The sequence below is a fragment of the Aspergillus alliaceus genome (assembly GCF_009176365.1).
Source record: "Aspergillus alliaceus strain CBS 536.65 unplaced genomic scaffold BDW43scaffold_114, whole genome shotgun sequence".
NCBI classification, from domain to species: domain Eukaryota; kingdom Fungi; phylum Ascomycota; class Eurotiomycetes; order Eurotiales; family Aspergillaceae; genus Aspergillus; species Aspergillus alliaceus.
The window spans coordinates 1-18,807 of NW_022474797.1; the positions used below are offsets into that span (position 1 = coordinate 1).

Here is an 18,807-nt window from a genome sequence, read left to right on the forward strand (position 1 = left end):
CCCCCCCCCACCCAAAAGTCGAGTAAAATAAATACATCACCTAACACCAACAGCCTCCTAATCTCAGCCATGGCCTCGGTAACTGAGTCCCTCTCGTTCGGCATCACAGCATCCACAACATATGAAACGTCGCCGTACGCATTGGCCCGGAAATTCTCAACCCTGGATCATCTCACCCGCGGCCGTGTGGGCTGGAATATCGTGACTTCTTTCCTTGATAGTGCGGCGAAGGCCTACGGGATGGACGAACAGATTCCGCACGACGAGAGATATGCGCGAGCAGATGAGTACATGGAGCTCGCGTATAAGCTTTGGGAGGGGACGTGGCGCGATGGGGCTGTTGTCAAGGATGCCAAGTCGGGGGTCTATAGTGATCCTAGTCAGGTGCGGGCGATTGAGCATCATGGGAAGTATTTTAAGAGCACGGCGGCGAGTCAGTTGCCGGCTTCAAGGCAGAGGACGCCGTTACTCTTTCAGGCGGGGGCTTCGTCGTGAGTTTTACCTTCGTCCTTTCTCTCTTGCTTGGTTTGCGCGGGGTTAAACGCGTATGGGGGTATTTAGGGCCGGGAAGAAATTTGCGGCTAAGCATTCGGAGGTTATGTTTTTGCCTGGTCTTGAACCGGAGAAAACTAGGGCTGTTGTTGAGGATATGCGGTACGTTCCTTGCCTCACCCTTTTATCCTACGGAATGCTAACGGAGCACAGGATACATCTCGCCGAAGTAGGCCGCCCGATGGATAGCATCAAGTTCATTGCAGGCATCCTGGTAATCGTCGACGAAACAGACGAAAAGGCCCAGACCAAATATGAAGAGTACCTAGCCCAATCCGACCTCGACGGAGTGGCAACCCTTTTCGGCGGCTGGACCAGCAACGATCTGTCCAAGTTCGATGACGACGAAGACTTCTCTTTCACCGCCGTTGGTGGGATACAGTCTATGATCTCGAGTTGGTCGAAGACCGTCCCAAACTCCAACGGGCTGAAGTGGACCAAGCGGCGGGTTCTCCAGGAATTGGCGCTAGGCGGTGCGCATCCTCGCGCGATTGGTTCGCCGAGTACTGTTGCCGATATTTTGCAGAAATGGGTTGACGTGGCGGGGGTTGATGGGTTTAATTTCTCGTATGCTGTTTCGCCGGGGACCTTTGAGGATATGATCGAGTATTTGTTTCCTGAGCTGAGACGGCGGGGTGTGATTTGGGAGGAGTACGAGGTTAAGGGTGGGTCGGCAAGAGATAATTATTTCCAGGACGGACTTGGGCCGAGGTTGCGTGAGGGTCATCCAGGCAGGGAATATACGTGGAACTGAAAGGTTACATTTTGATGTCCCGTAACTAGGCCACAAGAGAGTATGCCTTATTCTACTTACCTCTGAAGGTATATTGCCCGGTAGCCATTTTGCAGTGCCCGTTTGAATCCTGAAACTGTGAACTAGTATAAGGCTGCTAGCGAACAAATTAGCGGTTTCGTCGTTCAAAACCATGAGGCTACCGACGCTTATGAAGTATGTATAGATTGAATATAGACAATAAACATACATTGATCTAACACAGACGATTTCGTTGAGGTTCGCGTCATATCGAATTTCAGATATTCTAATTTTTTCCAAAAAACTAAAGTCGCAATTGATAGGATATGTAACTCGCTAAATAACCCACCATCTAGACAAGGCAAAGAGTGAGATGCAAAGTGAAGTGAGAAGATAATGCGAAAGACTGTGTATATTTCCCACATCGCTCGACTGAAACAATTCAATGTCGCGTGAATGAAGCCCATTGTCATATCCAACATTATATCCGACACGAAATTCTACGCTGATCATGGTGGGTGCGTATCTCATGCCTCCCGCCCCTATCAAATGAAATTTGGTCGAGTATTAGAGGGGGTGCCTGATGCCAGACCCTGGTGGAGAGTCTCGCCCGCCGCTATGGATGAAGGTCGTGTCATCGGCTGAGCAGTGCCTTGGTAGGCGATCGACGACAAATCCGTACGGGATTGGGTAGCAAACATCATAGAAGAACGGTCAAGGTTGACCTCACTTTGTGACTTCGGATTTTCGCTTAACGGCACCATAGAATAATTTGATCTCGCATCAGCCGCCGCCTTGGTCGCTGCGATCTTGCGATTTCTGCGCGAACTCTGGAGACAGTGGATGATGGCGTACCCGACGAAGATAGAACCCACGATACTGAAAGTTATGATAGCAGCCACTGCTCCACGGTGATTATACTCTCGCATTTCAGCACTGATAGTGCTTGTCGCAGTGGATGTCGAGCTGGTTTTCGAGGCAGTAGATGTGCTCTTTGTGGAGGTGGTCGACGCGCTTGTCGTAGACTGTGAAGTGGAGGAGGTTGTGGAGGTTGTTGAACTTGTAGTACTTGTAGAGCTAGTTGTACTCGAGGTCGACGTAGTTGAAGACTCAGTTGAGGTGGTTGAAGCCTCGGTAGTTGTTGACGCTGAGGTGGTTTCGGCAGCTGTGGTGGTCGCATCCTGCGTGGTCACCTCGGTCGCACTCGCTGTAGCCTCTTCAGTTGCACTGGAAGTTTCCTCCGCCGTAGTAGCTGCATCCTCTTCTGCAGTCGAAGCTCGTTTTTGGAGAATCCAGCTGCGATCGTTCCTTGGATGGCTATTGTCTTCTAATGTTGCGCGTGTCTGCTCAGCGAGGGGTGAGGATTCGGTGGAAGGCCATCTTGGGAGCACTTCCGCGGTGGGTTCAGCCTGTGCAGCGACAACCGAGAAGAGTGTCCCGAGCAGGGCCAATGACTGTATTCGCATAATTATTGATAGTCGCAAAGAGTGTGTTAAGGGGGTGGAGAGAGGATCACAAGGATATCCGGCGGTGGGTTAACCAGGCAAAAGTTTGCAGGGCTGATATGATCAAACATGCTTCATATACGGACGTGCTGTAGTGAACGATTCTTAATTACTTCGTCTTCGGTTCCTGTCGTCGTATGTACGTGCTCCCAAGTTCAAGCGACGTTAGGGCTGACAGTTATTTTTATAGCCGGCAGACCGCTGATTGGGCGGACGGGTGGGAGTGGAGTGCGGCAGCCACGCGGCTTCAGATCCTTTTCTTTCTTTCTTTCTTTCGGTCTTTATTCCGTTAAGCTACACTGCATGGTGTCTGGTTTGATCAGCGAGGAGATGATCTGCGCTAATCTCCTAAGCCGGCATGACTTCCTCAGACCAAATGTACTGAACCGTGACTCATGTGTGCGCAGCAGGGACGCATCTTTCAGTATCCCCGAGACTTCACACGCGGATAAGGAAAAGGATTTAGCCCAGGAACCACAAATCATGCTTCGATCCACCCGCATTCCCCGCTAAAATGTTCCTTGCTGGCGAATGCTGGCAGTTTCAACGGTCGATCTTCTACTAGTTTACACTGGTTCCCACTAGTTGAAACCCAGCCACGTCGTAAATTAATCACAAACTCCGAGCCCAAGTAAAGGTCAATTTTGCTGGCTTAGGATAAGAGTGGGGAGTTTATCACGATGAAGAACTGCGCCTTGCACATCCAGAAGCTGCGGTGGAAAGGCCTCCGAGGGAGATGTGCCATTAATATACACCCTTGCCCTCTCCAAGGCGAAGTCTGCTATATTAATGTACGGAGCAAGTATTCCGCTGAGTAATGCGTGTCATGTTAATCATGGTCTCGGAAAACTGATATACAATAGGTGTATTATGGAATGAATATTTTTATCCCAATCCCCTTGTGGTGAACGTGCCTCGAGATCGACAGAATTCTCGCAGCCGTCGGATCATCCTTGACTATAAAAATAGCCTATTATAATTCATCTATCACGCCAGTACTGTTGAATGTGCCCTAGCTATGGTGCTTACATCTGATTAGCTAGCTGCACTGACTCCATGCATGAACCTAAGGATCGCCCATTTCCCTGCAGTGCATGTTCAGCCTGCTCCGGTACCCACATGTCCTACATTGGCGTATATAAATAGTAGACAGGTTCCACGACAGACATGTGTAACCCTTCCAGAAATTCCAAGATACCGATGTGTAGACTTTAGTAGTCTAGGCTGATATGTTAGGAAATCTGGTCCTTAAAATGGTTTTTAGAGAGTCGGTGATAATGCGCATACTCGTCCTAGGAAGCAAGGAGCAGAGCCAATATCTTTTCAAATGCTTCAGCGTTACTTCCGGTGCGTATTTATTCTTTTTCTTTGTTTGAGGCAACGTGGCATGTATCCGTGCTATAGGTTATCAGCTTTGTGGCTACAAATACTAGTTATGTCGTTATGTCCCCTTTGGTAAGGATGCCGAGGGCGCACCACCATATATTGTTTTAGCCTAGGAGACAGTTAGAATATACCTAGTATGGTCGTTATGCCAGATGTTATAATATGACGCCAAATTGCTTATATATCCCTATAGGACGGAGTCTTATCATTTGGCTGCTTATCCGAAGTCTTGCATTAGTCTGTGTGCTTTTTGTCATTGTCTTGATCTACACTGCTATGCTTGGTATGATGCAAGTATTTAACTCTTAGCAGCGACAGGATGATAAAACGAGGTAGAAGCAAGGGGGTGTGCTAGTCAGTCCAAGCGTGATTTCCGATGTGGTATCAATAATATCATAAATTGCCAATTCCAACCAGCTGCATCCCCAACGCGGCGTCATTGTTTCTGCTACTTACCGACAGTACAATGGAGAGCAGCTGAATCGACCTGGATGCCCTCTTGTATCCTCCCTTGCGTCGTTTGTCAAATCCGAAAATGCTGGCTGTGACTAAAACATACTGTTGCGCTTCATACTCAGCAACTGATCACCCTATATTCATGCACAGGAAATAGGGGCAAGACGCCTAAACGTGCCATGCGCTCTTCATTGTATTCATGACCTATCACATCCGCATCAGTCCATCTATATAGGGCCCGATCGCAAGACACTGTATAAGGGAACGCCAATAAAATGTGGAGCCTTCAATTCTAGAATAGGTCTTATCTACGTTCCCAGCCACACGCATTTTAGCCTTGACTCCAAGGAAACCCCACACATCCATTTCTTTCTCCTTCACCCGCAAAATTGTATCTTATCCTGATAGTGTCCCCGCTAAATCCCTCGACTATTTATCCTAGTCGTAGTACCTCTCCAAGAAGCCCCAGGATCATTTACCTTCACCCAAAACTCTACCTCAATCCTCACCAATCTCACAATTCCACTTCCCACAATGACAATATCCACGTCCCCAAAATCCCCCCTGTCCCTCGAACCAGCAACCCTAAAAGATATCCCCGCCCTAACCGAACTCTGGTACAACGCCTTCCGCAACTCCCCCATAATAGCCATCTGGCCCGACACCCCAGGCGTCCACCAATGGTGGAACGAAGCCAACACCCACGACATGCTCCACAAACCGGGCGAAAAGTACCTGAAGATCGTGGATACACAAACCAGGCGCATCGCTGCATACGCCAAGTGGTCTCTTGAATCGGCGGAAGAACGCGGGCGACGATTCCCTGCCTGGCACTCGGACATGAACGCTCAGGGTAATGAGGAGTTTTTGGAAAACATGGAGACTGGGCGGGATAGACTTGTTGGGGGGAGAAAGAATTTCTGTAAATGATTTAATCTCGTTTCGGAGTTAGTTTGAGTGCTTGCTGATGTCGTGGGTAGATTTGGATATGATTGCGACGCATACGGAGTACCGCAAGATGGGTGCGGCGAGGATGTTGATCGAGTGGGGCTGTGCGGTGGCGGATCGAGAGGGTGCAGCGGTTTATATTGATGCTAGTCAGCAGGGAAGGCCGGTTTATGAAAAGTTTGGATTTGTAGATTTCAGTGATGAGAGGAGTGCTGCTGCTGGTTTGGCGTCTATGGTGAGGGAGCCGATGGTGTAAGAGTGAGCCGACTTCTTCCGTTTAGCTTTCTTTTGATTTTGAAGCGCGATAGCCGGTATTTGGGAGTGAGCTAGGCTAATCCGAGTAGTCTGTTCTGTGGTCCGGTCGAGGCCACTACACGTTGAATAGATTTACAGGCTAGGAACTGGCCGAGGATGAGAGCAGGGGTATATTTCTGGACCGTTTCCTGACAGAAAAATCAGGCATTATGGAACACATCTTGGAATCCCGGTCGAACGAGAATACCGGCGGTAGAATGATTGCAAGGCGCATCTTGGAGTTGCAACTTCTTAGCTGAGACATTCTTAGACACCAATGCATAGGAGTGCATAATACATCCTGTTTCTCTCCTCACCATTCAAGAACTGAAGGCAATGGCGTAGGACCACATATTATCAGTATCCACTTGCCCTACTATGAGAAACAGACTGTGCCGATGTTGGACACGTAGACGTCCAAGCGACAGAGCCGGAAAGCTGTATACATAGATAGTTCTTGCGTAACCAGTGGAGATGAATCATTACAAGTCATATGAGTGGTCGTTCTATTGGTTGTTTCTATTTAGTGTAGACTATCCAAGCTTACCTTAATCCCAAGAAGACCAATAACGCGACACTACAGTCTCACCAAAGAGATGCCCAGGCACCCGAATTTCGTATTTGTTTGAAGGTTGGGCACGATCTTAATCCTAAACTGGTCTTTATAATGCGGCTTGGACAGGAGTGTAGTTTTAGAAGAGATGCTACTTGTTAGATTCTACCCTACATATTTGCGCGCAACAATCAGGCATGAACGGCACCAGTGCAGGGCTTCGAGCGAGCCCTACCCATCCGCACGGATGGGCAACAGTTGTCATACAGTGATAGGACAGACTTACACCGCTAAAAAGTATCGTTATCCAAATCTTGCTCCAGAGATCTGGGTGGCATGTGCGCTTCAAAAACCCGATCTGTACCTCTTGCACGCTAACTCATGTGATGCGCATTTCCGAACCGAATCCGCCAATGCAAGTCGTTGCATGACTCGCAGCACTCTATTAAGCTGCGAACTCAATCAATGAGCTTAATTCCCCGCCCTCCTAATCCACAGTTCGGGATTTTCATGTTGGAAGATGATAAAACTTTGTAGCCTCAGCTGACAAGCCTATTGGGCAGGTTGATGTCTCCTACCTGGCATATTTTGCGACCTAAATCTTCACCGCTAGGTTTTGGTCTTTGACCATGTCGGAACTATGGAGGCTTGACCAAGGGGGAAGGTAGGGGAGAGACTGGCTGCAACAAGCAGCCCAGGGAGATAAATAGGCTCACTATTTTCTGTACTCTGTCACAATGGGACTACTATCGTCTCAAAGTCTTTCTTTTCCTGATCATACTCCGTGCATTTGTCGGTCATCAAGCCTCGTTTCGCTATGTTCAGCAACGCAATGGAACCGATCAATATGTCCGCTGAGGTCGACAATAATCTTGACATCATTGATGAATTTATGAGCATGTACAACCTGGAAAGAACGGAGTACTCGAAGGCAGCGAAGAGGGCCAAAAAGCTCTGCGAAGACGCTCTCCGCCGGGAATCTGTGGAATGCCTCGTTACCTGCAGAGCGAAAGAGCCAGACAGCCTCAGGACAAAGCTGGTGACAAGGCAGAAAGCCCGTCTGGCAAAGGCAAATGGAACCGCGAACGAAAATAACGGCTACCGAAGCATTGAAGATATCAAAAGCGACATCCCAGACCTGGCTGGAGTTCGTATTGCACTTTACATCCCTCGAAAGAAAGAACAAGTGAAGAAGATCCTACAGAGAGAATTTGCAGTGCAATGGAATCTGTCCCTTGGAGACAACGACAACCAAACATGCGATGCTCGCTCATTTCCAGGGTATTGTGCAGACCATTATCGTGTGTTTTTCCGGGAAGATATGGACGAGAATGATGGCTCAGGCAAGAAAATGATCGAGATACAAGTGGTATCGGTCCTGCGACATGCTTGGGCTGAGGTTCAGCATGACTTGGTGTATAAACAGCTTGTCTCCACTACGAGAGAAGAAATTCGGATGTTAGATGCGCTGAGCAGTATGATCTACTCGGGCGATTGCGTTCTGGACCACCTATTTGACAGCCAGTCTGCCCGCAATCAATCTGATGGCACACCGTTTAAATCAGTCTACCAGCTAGGCTCCTTATTATCCCAGTGGATTGAAAGATTTGCCGGGCGCAGGGATGAAACCCTCGGAGACGTTGAGTCGCTGTGGAAGTTACTTATGATAATCGGACTGGATAGCCCCAAGCAGCTCTGGGATGTATTGAGTCACTTGGATATCTCGGTCTCACAGACAAGTGACTATACTATACTGTCCCATGAGTACGACCCTCTTCAACTGAGTATCACTAACTACGTTATGCATCGCATAATCCGGTCTTCAGTTGGTCAGTGCAGGGTCGAAAGGGTTAAACACACCAGGCGGACCACAGACAACGAGAATAAGTATAAGCTTTGTGTGGTGGCTAATGCTTTCATACGACTCGACCACTTTTTCTCACGTCAGGCTGAATGGTTTCATGTTTTCTACGAAGATACCTCGGACAAACATAAGGTAGAAATTAAATGGTTGTCTTCAGGCAAACCGCAGCAATTTTACAACGGAAGACTATCACTCAATGTAGCCGACCAGGAAGTACTAGATGGCCTGTGGCTATCCCTTGAGGGTCACGATAAGGAACCGATCAAATTTGCTTTCAACCTTTCTCTGCTAGAGGTGACAGAAAATTCACATATAGATTGGACTTTGTTGGACAGATCTCTATCTTTTCCGACACGCGCAATATTCTTTGCACAACGAAGTCATCTCAATCCTCGTGAGCTCCGTTGAGGTTAATTTTCTTTTACGAAGAGCATTACTTACGAGACACTTTCAGTTCTATCATATTTCTGCCTGGTATGCGTTTGATTATTGTCCTTTTTTCACTCGGTTCATTCATCGCAATGATTTAGGCTGTTGGGGAGCTTTGATTCTAGAAGCGAATGTGTCACCAGTGGGAAATAGGTTTTACTTTGTCCCAGCTTCAGGAAAAAGAATTGAGAAGTAGAAATTTTGTCTAAGTTGTTTAACAAGTTGGTGCGTGGCCTTGAAAAGGTGTGTACCATGCCCACTAGTGTTCGTCGAGGTATGATGTGAAACGTAGGTGGCTAGAAGAAAACGAAAAGAGACAACAAAACGAGGTCTGTTTCTACATAGAGTGTACTTCCACGCACCCTTTTCATCCTAGCTTTAGATGCTGAGGGCTTTGTCTCCATGCTTCACTTCTAAAAATACGTTAGCGACTGGTTTTCTCTATCAAGTACTTAGGTTGTGCAGCTATAGTTTGTATCCTATCTTTCTTATTAAGGGTTAGAGTTATCTCATTGTCCATTATAAGAATAGCATTTGATGTTTTCTTTTCTTCTTCAATTAATTCTACTTTATTTGTACGCATTTTTTGCTCTCACTCCGGCGAAATCTTTGCCAGGCGATCGCCAACGTTGAGAGATCAGAGGCTTTGATGAAACCACAGCCTCCTTTCCATGATACATTCTATACTAACCGGTTACCTCATAATGATATGAAGAATCTCGCAGTCTAAAACCTGGTCTAGGGCCATGTGTGTTATACCCAGCTTATCATGGAATAACAGCATTCGCGCAATAGATACATCATTACACATACCTTGCAAAGCTCCGCCAATCTATGTTGCAGCGATGATACTATATAGCCGAATTCGTATACGTTACGCATTCAGATAGATTGGCTTTTGGTTAGATTATTATTTATATTTATACCATCATACTGGAATAATCGTAAGGGGAAACCCGCAACATCGATCAGATCTCTTGCACCATGGCGTATTGGCAGGTTAACTTCAATACTCCTATTATACCGTCAAAAGTCTCCCGTAGATAGTCGATTGTAACATATATTACGTCGATACCTGCAGGTTGAACCTCACCTTTCGCGAGAGTGTCTATGCTATCATCATGCAAACGATAGCTGGAGCTTGCTTGTCATTGTTGAGGAAAATATGGTTTTAAGCTTACTAACTACCCCTGCCAAATTACTCAACTACCCTTTATATCTCCCACCATCGGTCTTCACCGGCTGCCAGCTGCTGACTGCCAGACTTGGTTTGGCGAATGGTTAATCCCCGGCCGAGAATTGCTTGAGAGCATTGGATAACTGGCCCCAAGAGGAATATTTATCCGGAACGGTATGCCCACGAGTCCTATAAATACCGCACGAGCTGATATGGTATCACAAGCCTCGAACCTCAACCCTCAGGCAGCCAAGGCTCTCGACCTGAGTAGCCGGACTAAGTTTAGTGTGCAGCGATATCACTGTTCCACACTAGAAGAGAATCTGTATCAATTGTTACTGAATAGAGGAAGTGCATCATAGAAGAAAATTTCTCATTTGCGGCTGAATGAGGAAGTCAGGCAGAGGTACCCATCAATATAATCCACAAAGGACGGCGCCCAATACTTTCCTGAACCATCTGTTCTAAGGCTTTTCTATCCGGAGGCCTTACCCGGCCCGCGAAATTAGAATAATTTCTCCTCTTACTAGTAAAATATGTGGGTATGAAAAAGGAGATTAGACGTTGCCTCGGAGAAATAGGATGTGACCCACTATTATTTCCAAGGATATATGCGCGTTAACGTTTGGATGTAAATGCTACGACAGTGGGTAGTCGGCGGTGTGACAACCCTAAGCAGCCTCACTTTGAAATGAACCAAAAATGTATCATCGAACTGAAAGGAATTTTGTGAATTTTGGGATCATGGTTGCCTTCAAGGCTTAATTTGCAATGATTCTGTCGATCTCATCCTTACCTAGCTTAGTGTCAATGATCAAAGCCACGACAGGAACCGTGGGTAATATGGTCACCATGCTCGTGTCGCGGCACCACTGAGATTCAGAATTTGCTCAGTACTTTGTAAGGGCCTCCTCGGAGAGTTCCATCCGTCTTGATCTGCAAACCACCAGAAGTACTAGCCCACAGTACCTGACAGCTAGGGCTCAGCCATATTTAATAATGAACGGGAATATGCAAAGCGGCTATCCATTATGAAGAACCGCGTTTTACGTATTAGAAATAATATCTAAATGATCACACTCTCCCCTCTGCCCACACTCTCTCTATTACTTCCTATGTTCTCTGTCACACCGCGCTTTCCGAGGCTTCGTCGGGGGTGAGCCGAAATGGAAGGTTGACTCAGAGCAGGGAACAGGCGATAGGGAAAGATAAATAAGCGATAAGTAAACAAAGCTCTCCTTCAAATCAATTCGCCCAAGGAATCCTCTGTTAGAATCCTAGGCAACGGCCATCTTTGTGACCTGTCGAATCCAACCTTCACCACAGCTACAGGTCAGGAGCCGAGCCGAAGCCAATACGAAGGGATCCGGAGATTTGATCTCCAAACCCGGCATCCAGAACATTGTTCTGCACGAAAAGTTCCAGACTCGGACTGTAACTCTACGCATATAGATTTTCGTGGAGTACTTTTGTCTGCCATCTTTGCCAACCCTGAAGTTGACGTTCGTGATTGACTCAACGTAGCGCTGATCACAATTAGTGCCCTAGCTCAAGGCTTAATAGACTGAATTAATTCAGATTTGTTGGATTGTTGAGAGATTTGGAATGCACAAAGCGGTTGTCTCTCCAAAGCACTGTCCATGCCAAGATAAGATCCCTGTCTTAGAATCTTCGTCTTTTTGTCAGAGAAATTCCGCAGAGCAATTTTACAGAGGAAGATGGAGCCTTTGGTGTGTCTATAAGAAGAGACATAGAACCAACTGAAGAGAAAAGGCCACGATTATATTTCCTTGCAAGAGTACTGGGCCATATATAATACAGCTATCTACAATTTCGCTATGCACAGTCAACCCGACCTTCAAAGAAACTCATCAGTCTCCAAGGATGTACCGCAACAGAGGCAAGAGAGTCACGGTATGTCTGCAGTTTACCTATCTTGGTTTCTCTTCCCAACTGTTCAAAAGCAACTGTGTCTTGTGAAATACTTTGTCCGCTACTAACAATGCATTCTCTCAAGTGTTTACCCCACAAGACACCCTCCGCATCCTACAAGTGTTGCACGGCAATGAAGACGCCCTGCCAGAGAGCAGTAGAAATCAAGTCCACGACAGCTGTGCTCTAGTCGAAGAGCATGACTACTTTGGCAGCGCCCGAGACGATCATGTGATTGGATTTCTCTCATTCATTGCGACCTGTCCGAGGATAGACAATTTGGGCCTTGCATGGGAGCAGTATAGGTCGAGCGAATTTTGGGCTGGAGCTTAGACAATAAAGGGCGACAATGATGGATAGAGCTATAGGCCAATTGACTTCCTTGTGTCTGGTCTGCTTTTTAATTTCTGGCATTCACACCCTAGCATGTTTTGTCAGCGCCATTCTACCTGTACTGCTTTCTATTCTTTACTTTTCAAGTTAGGGCTATATATATTGTATGTCACCGACTCTTGCCTATCAACCCTTCCTAATACTACTAAACGCATTGCGTAAGAATGAACTAGAGCGCTACCAGGTACAATTCCCCCCCCCAACCCTCTCCCCCTTTTTCTTCAATAGTTGTTCGTTGATACCCAAGCCACTCCCACCTACAACTTCAAAGCCCCTCCAATAACTATCTGCCCATTATCCTCCGGCCACCTAACGATGTCTTCCTCCACCCCATAATCTTCCTCATCCTCATCGCCCTCCACAACAAAAAAATCCCTAACAACAACCTCCCCTTTCAAGGCCCTCTCCCAAACCTCCGGAAGACAAGTCTCCGGACTCAAAACATAACACCGGGGCTCCGGCGCAGCTGGCACAACATTCTTAATATGCCACGTATCCCTCGGCCCCCTTGTCTTTAAATCCTCCGTAACCTCATAAAACCCCGTCGCAATATCCCGATTAAATGTAGCCCGCCTGAAGATCTCATACGCCGCGACGGGCTGATACGACGGCACCTCGTGGCCCGCCTGGTACACCCGCGTGAAGCTATAATTGCCCACCTGCCGTGTCATGCCCTGGATTCCATCCTGCGTGATGAGCGGGGAGTAGCCGGCATCGGAGAACTCCGCGGCACGGGAGTACGGGATCGCGAGGCTGGCGAGCTCGCCGCCCACCCAGTTGCAGGCGTAGTCGCGGTCGCCGTACATCATGTGGACCTTTACACCGCTGTCGAGGAGGTAGGCGATGGAGTCGAGGAAGCCGCCACGGTCGATGCTAAGTTTATTAGTGGGGGCTGTGATTGGGGATATTTGGGGGTTTTGCATACTCATAAGTTTTTTGGAATTCATCCCCGACGACGGGGGAGGCGTAGGTGTAGTTTACTGGGACACCGAGGGCTTGAAGGACGGATTCTTGGGTTAGGTAGCCCCGCATGTCTGAGTATCTGGTTAGGGCTGGAGCCAGATGTAGAGGAGCTGTCGGTGGTGGGACTTACGGTGTGCTGGGAAAGGGTCGTTTTTGGGATGGGCAATATCGTACCAGCCGCGCTATACCACCGGATTGAACGATCAGCAAATAAACTCATAGATCGATGATCTAGACACGTACGTTTGTCATGAAGTAATTGGCAATGCCTCCCTCACACTCGGAGCCAACAGTGCCGCATGTTTCGGATATGCTCTTTTGCGTTTTGCTAGCAGATACTTCGGAGTCTTTGAGGGCTTCTTGACAAGCTTTGATCTGGTCCCGACAGCCTCCCGGGCGCCGCCAGTCGTGGATTAGAGACTCATAGAGGGTTTGGTTGAATATTTCAATACCATATGTCTGTATCAAGTTAGCGAATAGAACGAATATGCACGTGCCTTTCCGTTTCATTTATTTCACGGCGAACAACATCAGTAGCAACATACATTGTTATAGGCCAGAGTAATGTAGGATTCGTTCTGGATTACGGCATCAATCAGCCCATTCACAATACCCAAGGTATCTAGATGTAGGTATTGCGCCCCCTCTTCCGCGGTTCCGTTAGCAATCCTCTCATTCTGCTCCTGGAAGAAGCGGAAGACCGCTGGACCATAATGGCCCCCATAGCTCTCAGCCCAGAGAGAGATATGATCATCGACAGGTTTATAATGGGGGAACTCGAAGAACCAGGTTTGAGCGAAATGCCATAGAGCGTGGGCTGCACGCGCACTAGTATTGGCGGTATTAGAAGGTTCCTGGCTCGCAAAGGTACCTACGCGATGCGTAAGGTTCGAATCGGGGATCTCCACAGAGAAGTCCCCGGGAACGATTTTATTGTTCTCCTCGTTGTAATCCAGGACCATGGTACCGTTCGTCGCAACATCATAGGAGAAGCCGACTTGCGTAGGTTGGTCCAGGAATAAGAGGTTGACTTCATTGTTCCAGCTCCAAGGGTTGAGGATGGTCGTTTTCGAATCCGATGCCACACTGCAAGGGCCCAATTCTTCGAGAAGGCCCATGATCGAGCTGCCGCCGGGACCGCCATTGAGCCAAATCGCGAGGGGGGCATTTTCGGGGTCTTTGCGCGCTTCAAAGAACCAGAAAAACCTATTTGAAGTCTGTTACAACACCTGAACGTGCATCACGTATAAAGGAGGGGTGTGGGGGGGAGGGGCTGGAAATGTACGTGTTGATAGGATAGTCCTGCGAGTCTCCTGTGCTGTCGTCGAGAAAGCCCGGAGGGAGGTGGACATAGCCCGAGTACGAGCGGACGCCGGGTGTTGTTTCACATATTCCAGGCTGGCAATTAGTCAATTGCTCAAATGCCTCGTGCAGCCTACTCACCTCTTTAAATGAGATGGTCACATTTTCATGCAGCTTGGATTTGATCAAATTTAACCCCTCCGGCTGGGGAGGGAACTGCGCTGCGACCGCGCCTAACAGGCCAGCAAATGCCAGACTGTGCCGCATGACGATATCCACTAGCAAATCTAGTACACTCAATGTGCACAGGCTGCAGCTTTGTTTTGGAACGATCACTGCGAATTTATTTGACCTAGGGAAGAGGCTACAGATAAGTTTTCTGTCATATGTGTCGATAAGCCCTAGTTCGGAGTCCGCCGGGGCTCGTTCAAATATTTAGAAACCACCAACCAGCTGGGATGTCTTAATCAAGTCCTGTCAGCTCTTTGTTCCTCCCGCTATACTTCATTAAGTCTAGAAAATAACAGCTACAGGCCACGCCATCCAGTCGGGTTATACCCTGAGCCAGGCAGCCATTTGCCGTGACTCCTTTATCTCGAAGGGCGACTTATTTGGTTCTGGCACTCAATAAATTTACACAACAGCTTCAATATCTTCGATATTTATCCTACAATGTCGGTCTGTATTCTTAATTGCGCCATTGGCTGAACTTGTGGCTTCACCCGTCAAATCCTCCACACTGTAATGTTCCTGAATAACGTCATGAGAATAGGCCAAAATGAGGTCAAATGTAGTTATATGTGCTTTGTTAGTCACTATTATTGATAATAACTAAGTGGTATACCTATGTATATACTATGTAGATGGCCTTTATTCCTCGTAAAAACTCACACACAGTGGTGCTAGTCAATCGGGAGTGTTCTTTCTAATTCAACACGTAAATCAATCCGCGAAAGATTATAGCACTCAGCATACGATCCGGGGAAGGGGTATGCATTTATAAACAAATTGAATACAGGTTTCGCGGCAATATGCTCACTAAGAGCTGCGGAACAAGCCCGATTGTCCCTAGTTTTGCGACACCATGTTAGGCTCGAAGCAACCTGTTCCGGAGTACAACACGTCCTTGCGAAAGCACACACTTGTATGTGAGTTGTATATCGATCTCTTACCGGTATGGCCCGCGGTGACAATTACTCGCCTCCACACGCTACAAACACAATTCAGTCCATATTTACTCCCTAAATTCGAGCTCGTCCTGCTATGTCTCTGTATTATCTATTGCTTATGAGAGTGCTTCACTAATTAATTGGCCGGATGGTGTAGTTGGTTATCACGTATGCTTAACACGCATAAGGTCCTGGGATCGAGCCCCAGTCTGGTCATTCTTTTTTGCTCCTTGCCGAGTGTTTTCCCAGCGCTTTTCTCTTCCCCTTCCCCCCTTTACTTTTTCTTTCTGCTCTTATGCTTCTGTACTCCGTACTAGGCGTGGATTCCAAGACAAAAGATCGGACTAAACCGGGAATACCTCTGAGGAATATTAGTCGTTCAATTTCTCCCGTGATTACTGGGTCTTGGCATTCACGTATAATAACGGATATTATAGCGATCTGACTGGAATCGCAGCCCGGCGGAGTTCATCAAGTCAACTGCGCCCCCACAGATCCACATTATCGCTTGCTAAATCCTATAGCAGTATGGCTTACCACCCTCATTTTGCAACCTTTCTCTTCAGTTGACTACTTCATCATACAACCATTCTATTAACAATAATCCTTGGACCTCTCGACCAAGCATATCTTTGGAATCTAGATATACCAAATTTATGCGGGATCGTAATCGATGGATACCCTATCAAGAAATGCAGAATGAAAACACGAAAACAATTTGCTTTCTGTCGAGTTTGCACGGCACGTTCCAGATGGGAGACTTACTCATGCGGAGATTCAGATTTATCTCCTGCGCCATCGGAAGGACCCCATATCCGCTGTCGCAGGAGCAAGTTAATGGATACAGAGCATCAAGCATCAGCTAGAGAGAAGATGAACGAGGGTGGATTTGAGGCCATCTATGGCATAAGGACTGAGAGTGAAGGCCTTCTGGGCCATTGACTCAGAGCAGAAAACGAGTAGCTGCTTGAGAGCTAGCGTCAGTAACCCGCCTGTCCGCCTCATCGTCATCCTGGGTTTGGTCGGAGGTGAGCATCAGGACTACAAAATGCTTGGAGCACATGTAACCCTTCAACTGTTCCCACCCAGCCTCGGTCCCAGTTCAGCTCAGCTCGATCAGAAATCTACCTCAACTAATGCGACGACGCTCGTCCCCCACAGAGCGCTGCATATTTCAGGCGTAGGGCCGTTGGTATTTGTTTACGGGACAGAGGTAGGCCGACAACTAGGGCTTACTACTTTAAATATTTGCACGAGGATGACAATGTCCTAAGGCCTTTTTAAGTCTCAAGCCAACCCCGCGTGCCAAGCGTCGAACTTGGCTATATTAGCCGACGAGCTCTCGTATAAAATCGTGAGCCGCTCGCCCAATATGAGCTGGATCTAAGCAGCTTTTGTCCCATTTTATCGCAGCCGACATCAGTATGTCGCTGTATAAATGCACATCTTGCAATGAGCTCATCCAGCCTATGAAAGCGCGTCTCTCATGTGCTTCTTGCGCGCCCCGCATAACCCTATGCGCCAACTGCTACGTTGTACAGAATTATCCTTCACAGCATCAGGACGACCCCTCGCATGCAGTCTCGCTACACGCACACAGCGGGTTCCTCCCTGTCCCTCCACCACCTCCACCACGAGCGCAGTCTGTCCGAAGCCCACATTGTCCTCCCCGGCGCCGTCCTCTTTCTGTTTCATACGGAGACAGCGATATCCCGCCGAGGAAACCTCCACGTCCTACAAATCCAAAACCAAGAAGTGAAGAACCGGTGGAGGATACAGGTCCAGTAACGCCGATGTCGACGAGGCCGGCATTTCAGGGTCCGCCACCAGAAACAAAAAGTGAAGCGGAAGCGGCAGAAACTGTCCCGGCTATTCCGCACGCATCGAGACCAGTATTGCAAAGTCCGCCGCTGGAAAGCACTGGGCCACCTCCTAGTTCACCATATCCATATTCATCTACAAGCTGGATCCCGCTCTTCACCGAGGACATGAAACCCTCGGCTTCCTTCACGAGGTTAATCGAAGAGCTCTTCAGCCACCTCGACCCGCAGCGCACCGGGTATCTCAGTCCAGAAGCCGTCTCTGAGTACGTAGATGTGTGTGGCGCACCACCTAGCCACAATGTTTGTATGTATATCCATAGTTCTCTTCCCACCATCACACGACCAACCAGGTAACAATCTAACACGCGGAACAGGGAAAACCAGCCGCGCCAAAAACCCACAATACGGCTATGACATGGCCGACCGCGAACTAGCCGACCACTTCACAGCATACGCCGTCGACTTCGCCCTCCGCCCACGCACTCCACCCACAACGCCTGTCAAGTCCCCCCTAGACCCTCTGTCCTACCTTCCCGCCGCTCAGCGCTCTGCCATGGCCGCATTCATGCCCGCCCAATCCACATCCGCGAACACCCTCTCTGGAGGACGAAAACCCATGCTCTCATTCCGAGGCTGGGCGGACCTTACAATCTGCAGTGTGCTTCTGAACCCCTCTGCGTCATGCGGGCAGCTCAATCGCGCTATGCAAGCGTTCCAGCTGCCGATTTGGAGAGAGTGGGGTGATATTCCTCGGGATATGTTACCGCTTGCACCGTATCAGCCGGAGGTTGAGAGGGTGAGGGTATTGCTTGAGGGGGCGAGACTTAATGCGGAGCAGGAGGTTGATGCAGTGCATGCGAGGTTGAAGCTGGAGCAGAGGGGACAGGAGAATGCGTTGGATTTGTTGGATGATCGGGTTTGGGTCCGTTGGTAGTCAGCCAACGCCATAGTATGATAAGGGAAAGGTTCGTGTTTTTCAAGGTTAACCTATTATTTGGAGTGATATTGGGCCATGAGTTACCTTGAGGCTCTCTTTGCACGTATATCCTTCTATAGTGACAATATGTGTGCTCATAGTTAAAGGTTACACAAAACAACACTGACTTGCATCTCGGCACATGGATATGAATCCCTTGAACAAAGTACAGCAGGGGTATCTCAGCCAGCCAATTGTGGTATTGCTTTTGCGTGGGTGAGATTTCGGGCTTCCTGTCTTGCACTCAGATGAGGACTCATATGTCCACCAAATGCACAGTAAGGTGTGATCGTTGTATGGGAGTCCAAGTTCAGCCACCCACCAGCTGGTA

The 18,807-nt window shown here is 48.2% G+C and overlaps 6 protein-coding genes and 1 non-coding gene across 7 annotated transcripts; 5 read left to right on the forward strand and 2 right to left on the reverse strand.

The window, feature by feature from the left end:
• Positions 1-69: 69 nt before the first annotated feature.
• BDW43DRAFT_317316 (luciferase-like domain-containing protein) lies at positions 70-1,306 on the forward strand (the record flags this gene model as incomplete). The annotated part of the gene is made up of 3 exons (XM_032048515.1): positions 70-491; positions 562-654; positions 706-1,306. 3 exons carry the CDS (start codon positions 70-72, stop codon positions 1,304-1,306), a joined length of 1,116 nt encoding a protein of 371 aa, XP_031893752.1.
• A 487-nt stretch (positions 1,307-1,793) lies between these two features.
• On the reverse strand, positions 1,794-2,911 carry BDW43DRAFT_318236 (uncharacterized protein). Its single transcript, XM_032048673.1, has one exon. It carries the CDS (start codon positions 2,770-2,772, stop codon positions 1,852-1,854), a length of 921 nt encoding a protein of 306 aa, XP_031893753.1. The 5' UTR covers positions 2,773-2,911; the 3' UTR covers positions 1,794-1,851.
• Positions 2,912-5,059: 2,148 nt separating this feature from the next.
• On the forward strand, positions 5,060-6,137 carry BDW43DRAFT_295371 (GNAT family N-acetyltransferase). Its single transcript, XM_032044055.1, has 2 exons — positions 5,060-5,575; positions 5,634-6,137. The coding sequence occupies exons 1-2, from the start codon at positions 5,188-5,190 to the stop codon at positions 5,855-5,857; spliced, it is 612 nt and encodes a 203-aa protein (XP_031893754.1). The 5' UTR covers positions 5,060-5,187; the 3' UTR covers positions 5,858-6,137.
• Positions 6,138-7,123: 986 nt separating this feature from the next.
• Positions 7,124-9,266, forward strand: BDW43DRAFT_318238 (uncharacterized protein; the record flags this gene model as incomplete). Its single annotated transcript, XM_032048674.1, has 3 exons — positions 7,124-8,012; positions 8,043-8,691; positions 9,238-9,266. The coding sequence occupies exons 1-3, from the start codon at positions 7,266-7,268 to the stop codon at positions 9,264-9,266; spliced, it is 1,425 nt and encodes a 474-aa protein (XP_031893755.1). The 5' UTR covers positions 7,124-7,265.
• A 3,191-nt stretch (positions 9,267-12,457) lies between these two features.
• BDW43DRAFT_295374 (Alpha/Beta hydrolase protein) lies at positions 12,458-14,883 on the reverse strand. The gene is made up of 7 exons (XM_032044056.1): positions 14,650-14,883; positions 14,492-14,604; positions 13,752-14,412; positions 13,450-13,665; positions 13,337-13,388; positions 13,169-13,277; positions 12,458-13,116 (listed from the first exon to the last, which is right to left on the reverse strand). Exons 1-7 carry the CDS (start codon positions 14,773-14,775, stop codon positions 12,501-12,503), a joined length of 1,893 nt encoding a protein of 630 aa, XP_031893756.1. The 5' UTR covers positions 14,776-14,883; the 3' UTR covers positions 12,458-12,500.
• Positions 14,884-15,819: 936 nt separating this feature from the next.
• On the forward strand, positions 15,820-15,893 carry BDW43DRAFT_t241. Its single transcript has one exon. It is a non-coding gene; the product is annotated as a tRNA-Val (tRNA).
• A 967-nt stretch (positions 15,894-16,860) lies between these two features.
• BDW43DRAFT_28991 (uncharacterized protein) lies at positions 16,861-18,509 on the forward strand. The gene is made up of 2 exons (XM_032043452.1): positions 16,861-17,804; positions 17,875-18,509. Exons 1-2 carry the CDS (start codon positions 17,102-17,104, stop codon positions 18,432-18,434), a joined length of 1,263 nt encoding a protein of 420 aa, XP_031893757.1. The 5' UTR covers positions 16,861-17,101; the 3' UTR covers positions 18,435-18,509.
• The last annotated feature ends 298 nt before the right edge of the window (positions 18,510-18,807 follow it).

Excerpts from the sequence above, each read along its gene's own strand:
- BDW43DRAFT_28991 (XM_032043452.1), top strand. The coding sequence starts at position 17,102 with ATGTCGCTGTATAAATGCACATCTTGCAATGAGCTCATCCAGCCTATG. Across the intron at positions 17,805-17,874 it reads ACCACCTAGCCACAATGTTT|GGAAAACCAGCCGCGCCAAA; the intron begins GTATGTATATCC and ends CACGCGGAACAG.
- BDW43DRAFT_295374 (XM_032044056.1), bottom strand. The coding sequence starts at position 14,775 with ATGCGGCACAGTCTGGCATTTGCTGGCCTGTTAGGCGCGGTCGCAGCG. Across the intron at positions 14,605-14,649 it reads TGACCATCTCATTTAAAGAG|CCTGGAATATGTGAAACAAC; the intron begins GTGAGTAGGCTG and ends ACTAATTGCCAG. Across the intron at positions 13,389-13,449 it reads CCAATTACTTCATGACAAAC|CGCGGCTGGTACGATATTGC; the intron begins GTACGTGTCTAG and ends CCGGTGGTATAG.
- BDW43DRAFT_295371 (XM_032044055.1), top strand. The coding sequence starts at position 5,188 with ATGACAATATCCACGTCCCCAAAATCCCCCCTGTCCCTCGAACCAGCA. Across the intron at positions 5,576-5,633 it reads TGGGGGGAGAAAGAATTTCT|ATTTGGATATGATTGCGACG; the intron begins GTAAATGATTTA and ends TGTCGTGGGTAG.
- BDW43DRAFT_318236 (XM_032048673.1), bottom strand. The coding sequence starts at position 2,772 with ATGCGAATACAGTCATTGGCCCTGCTCGGGACACTCTTCTCGGTTGTC.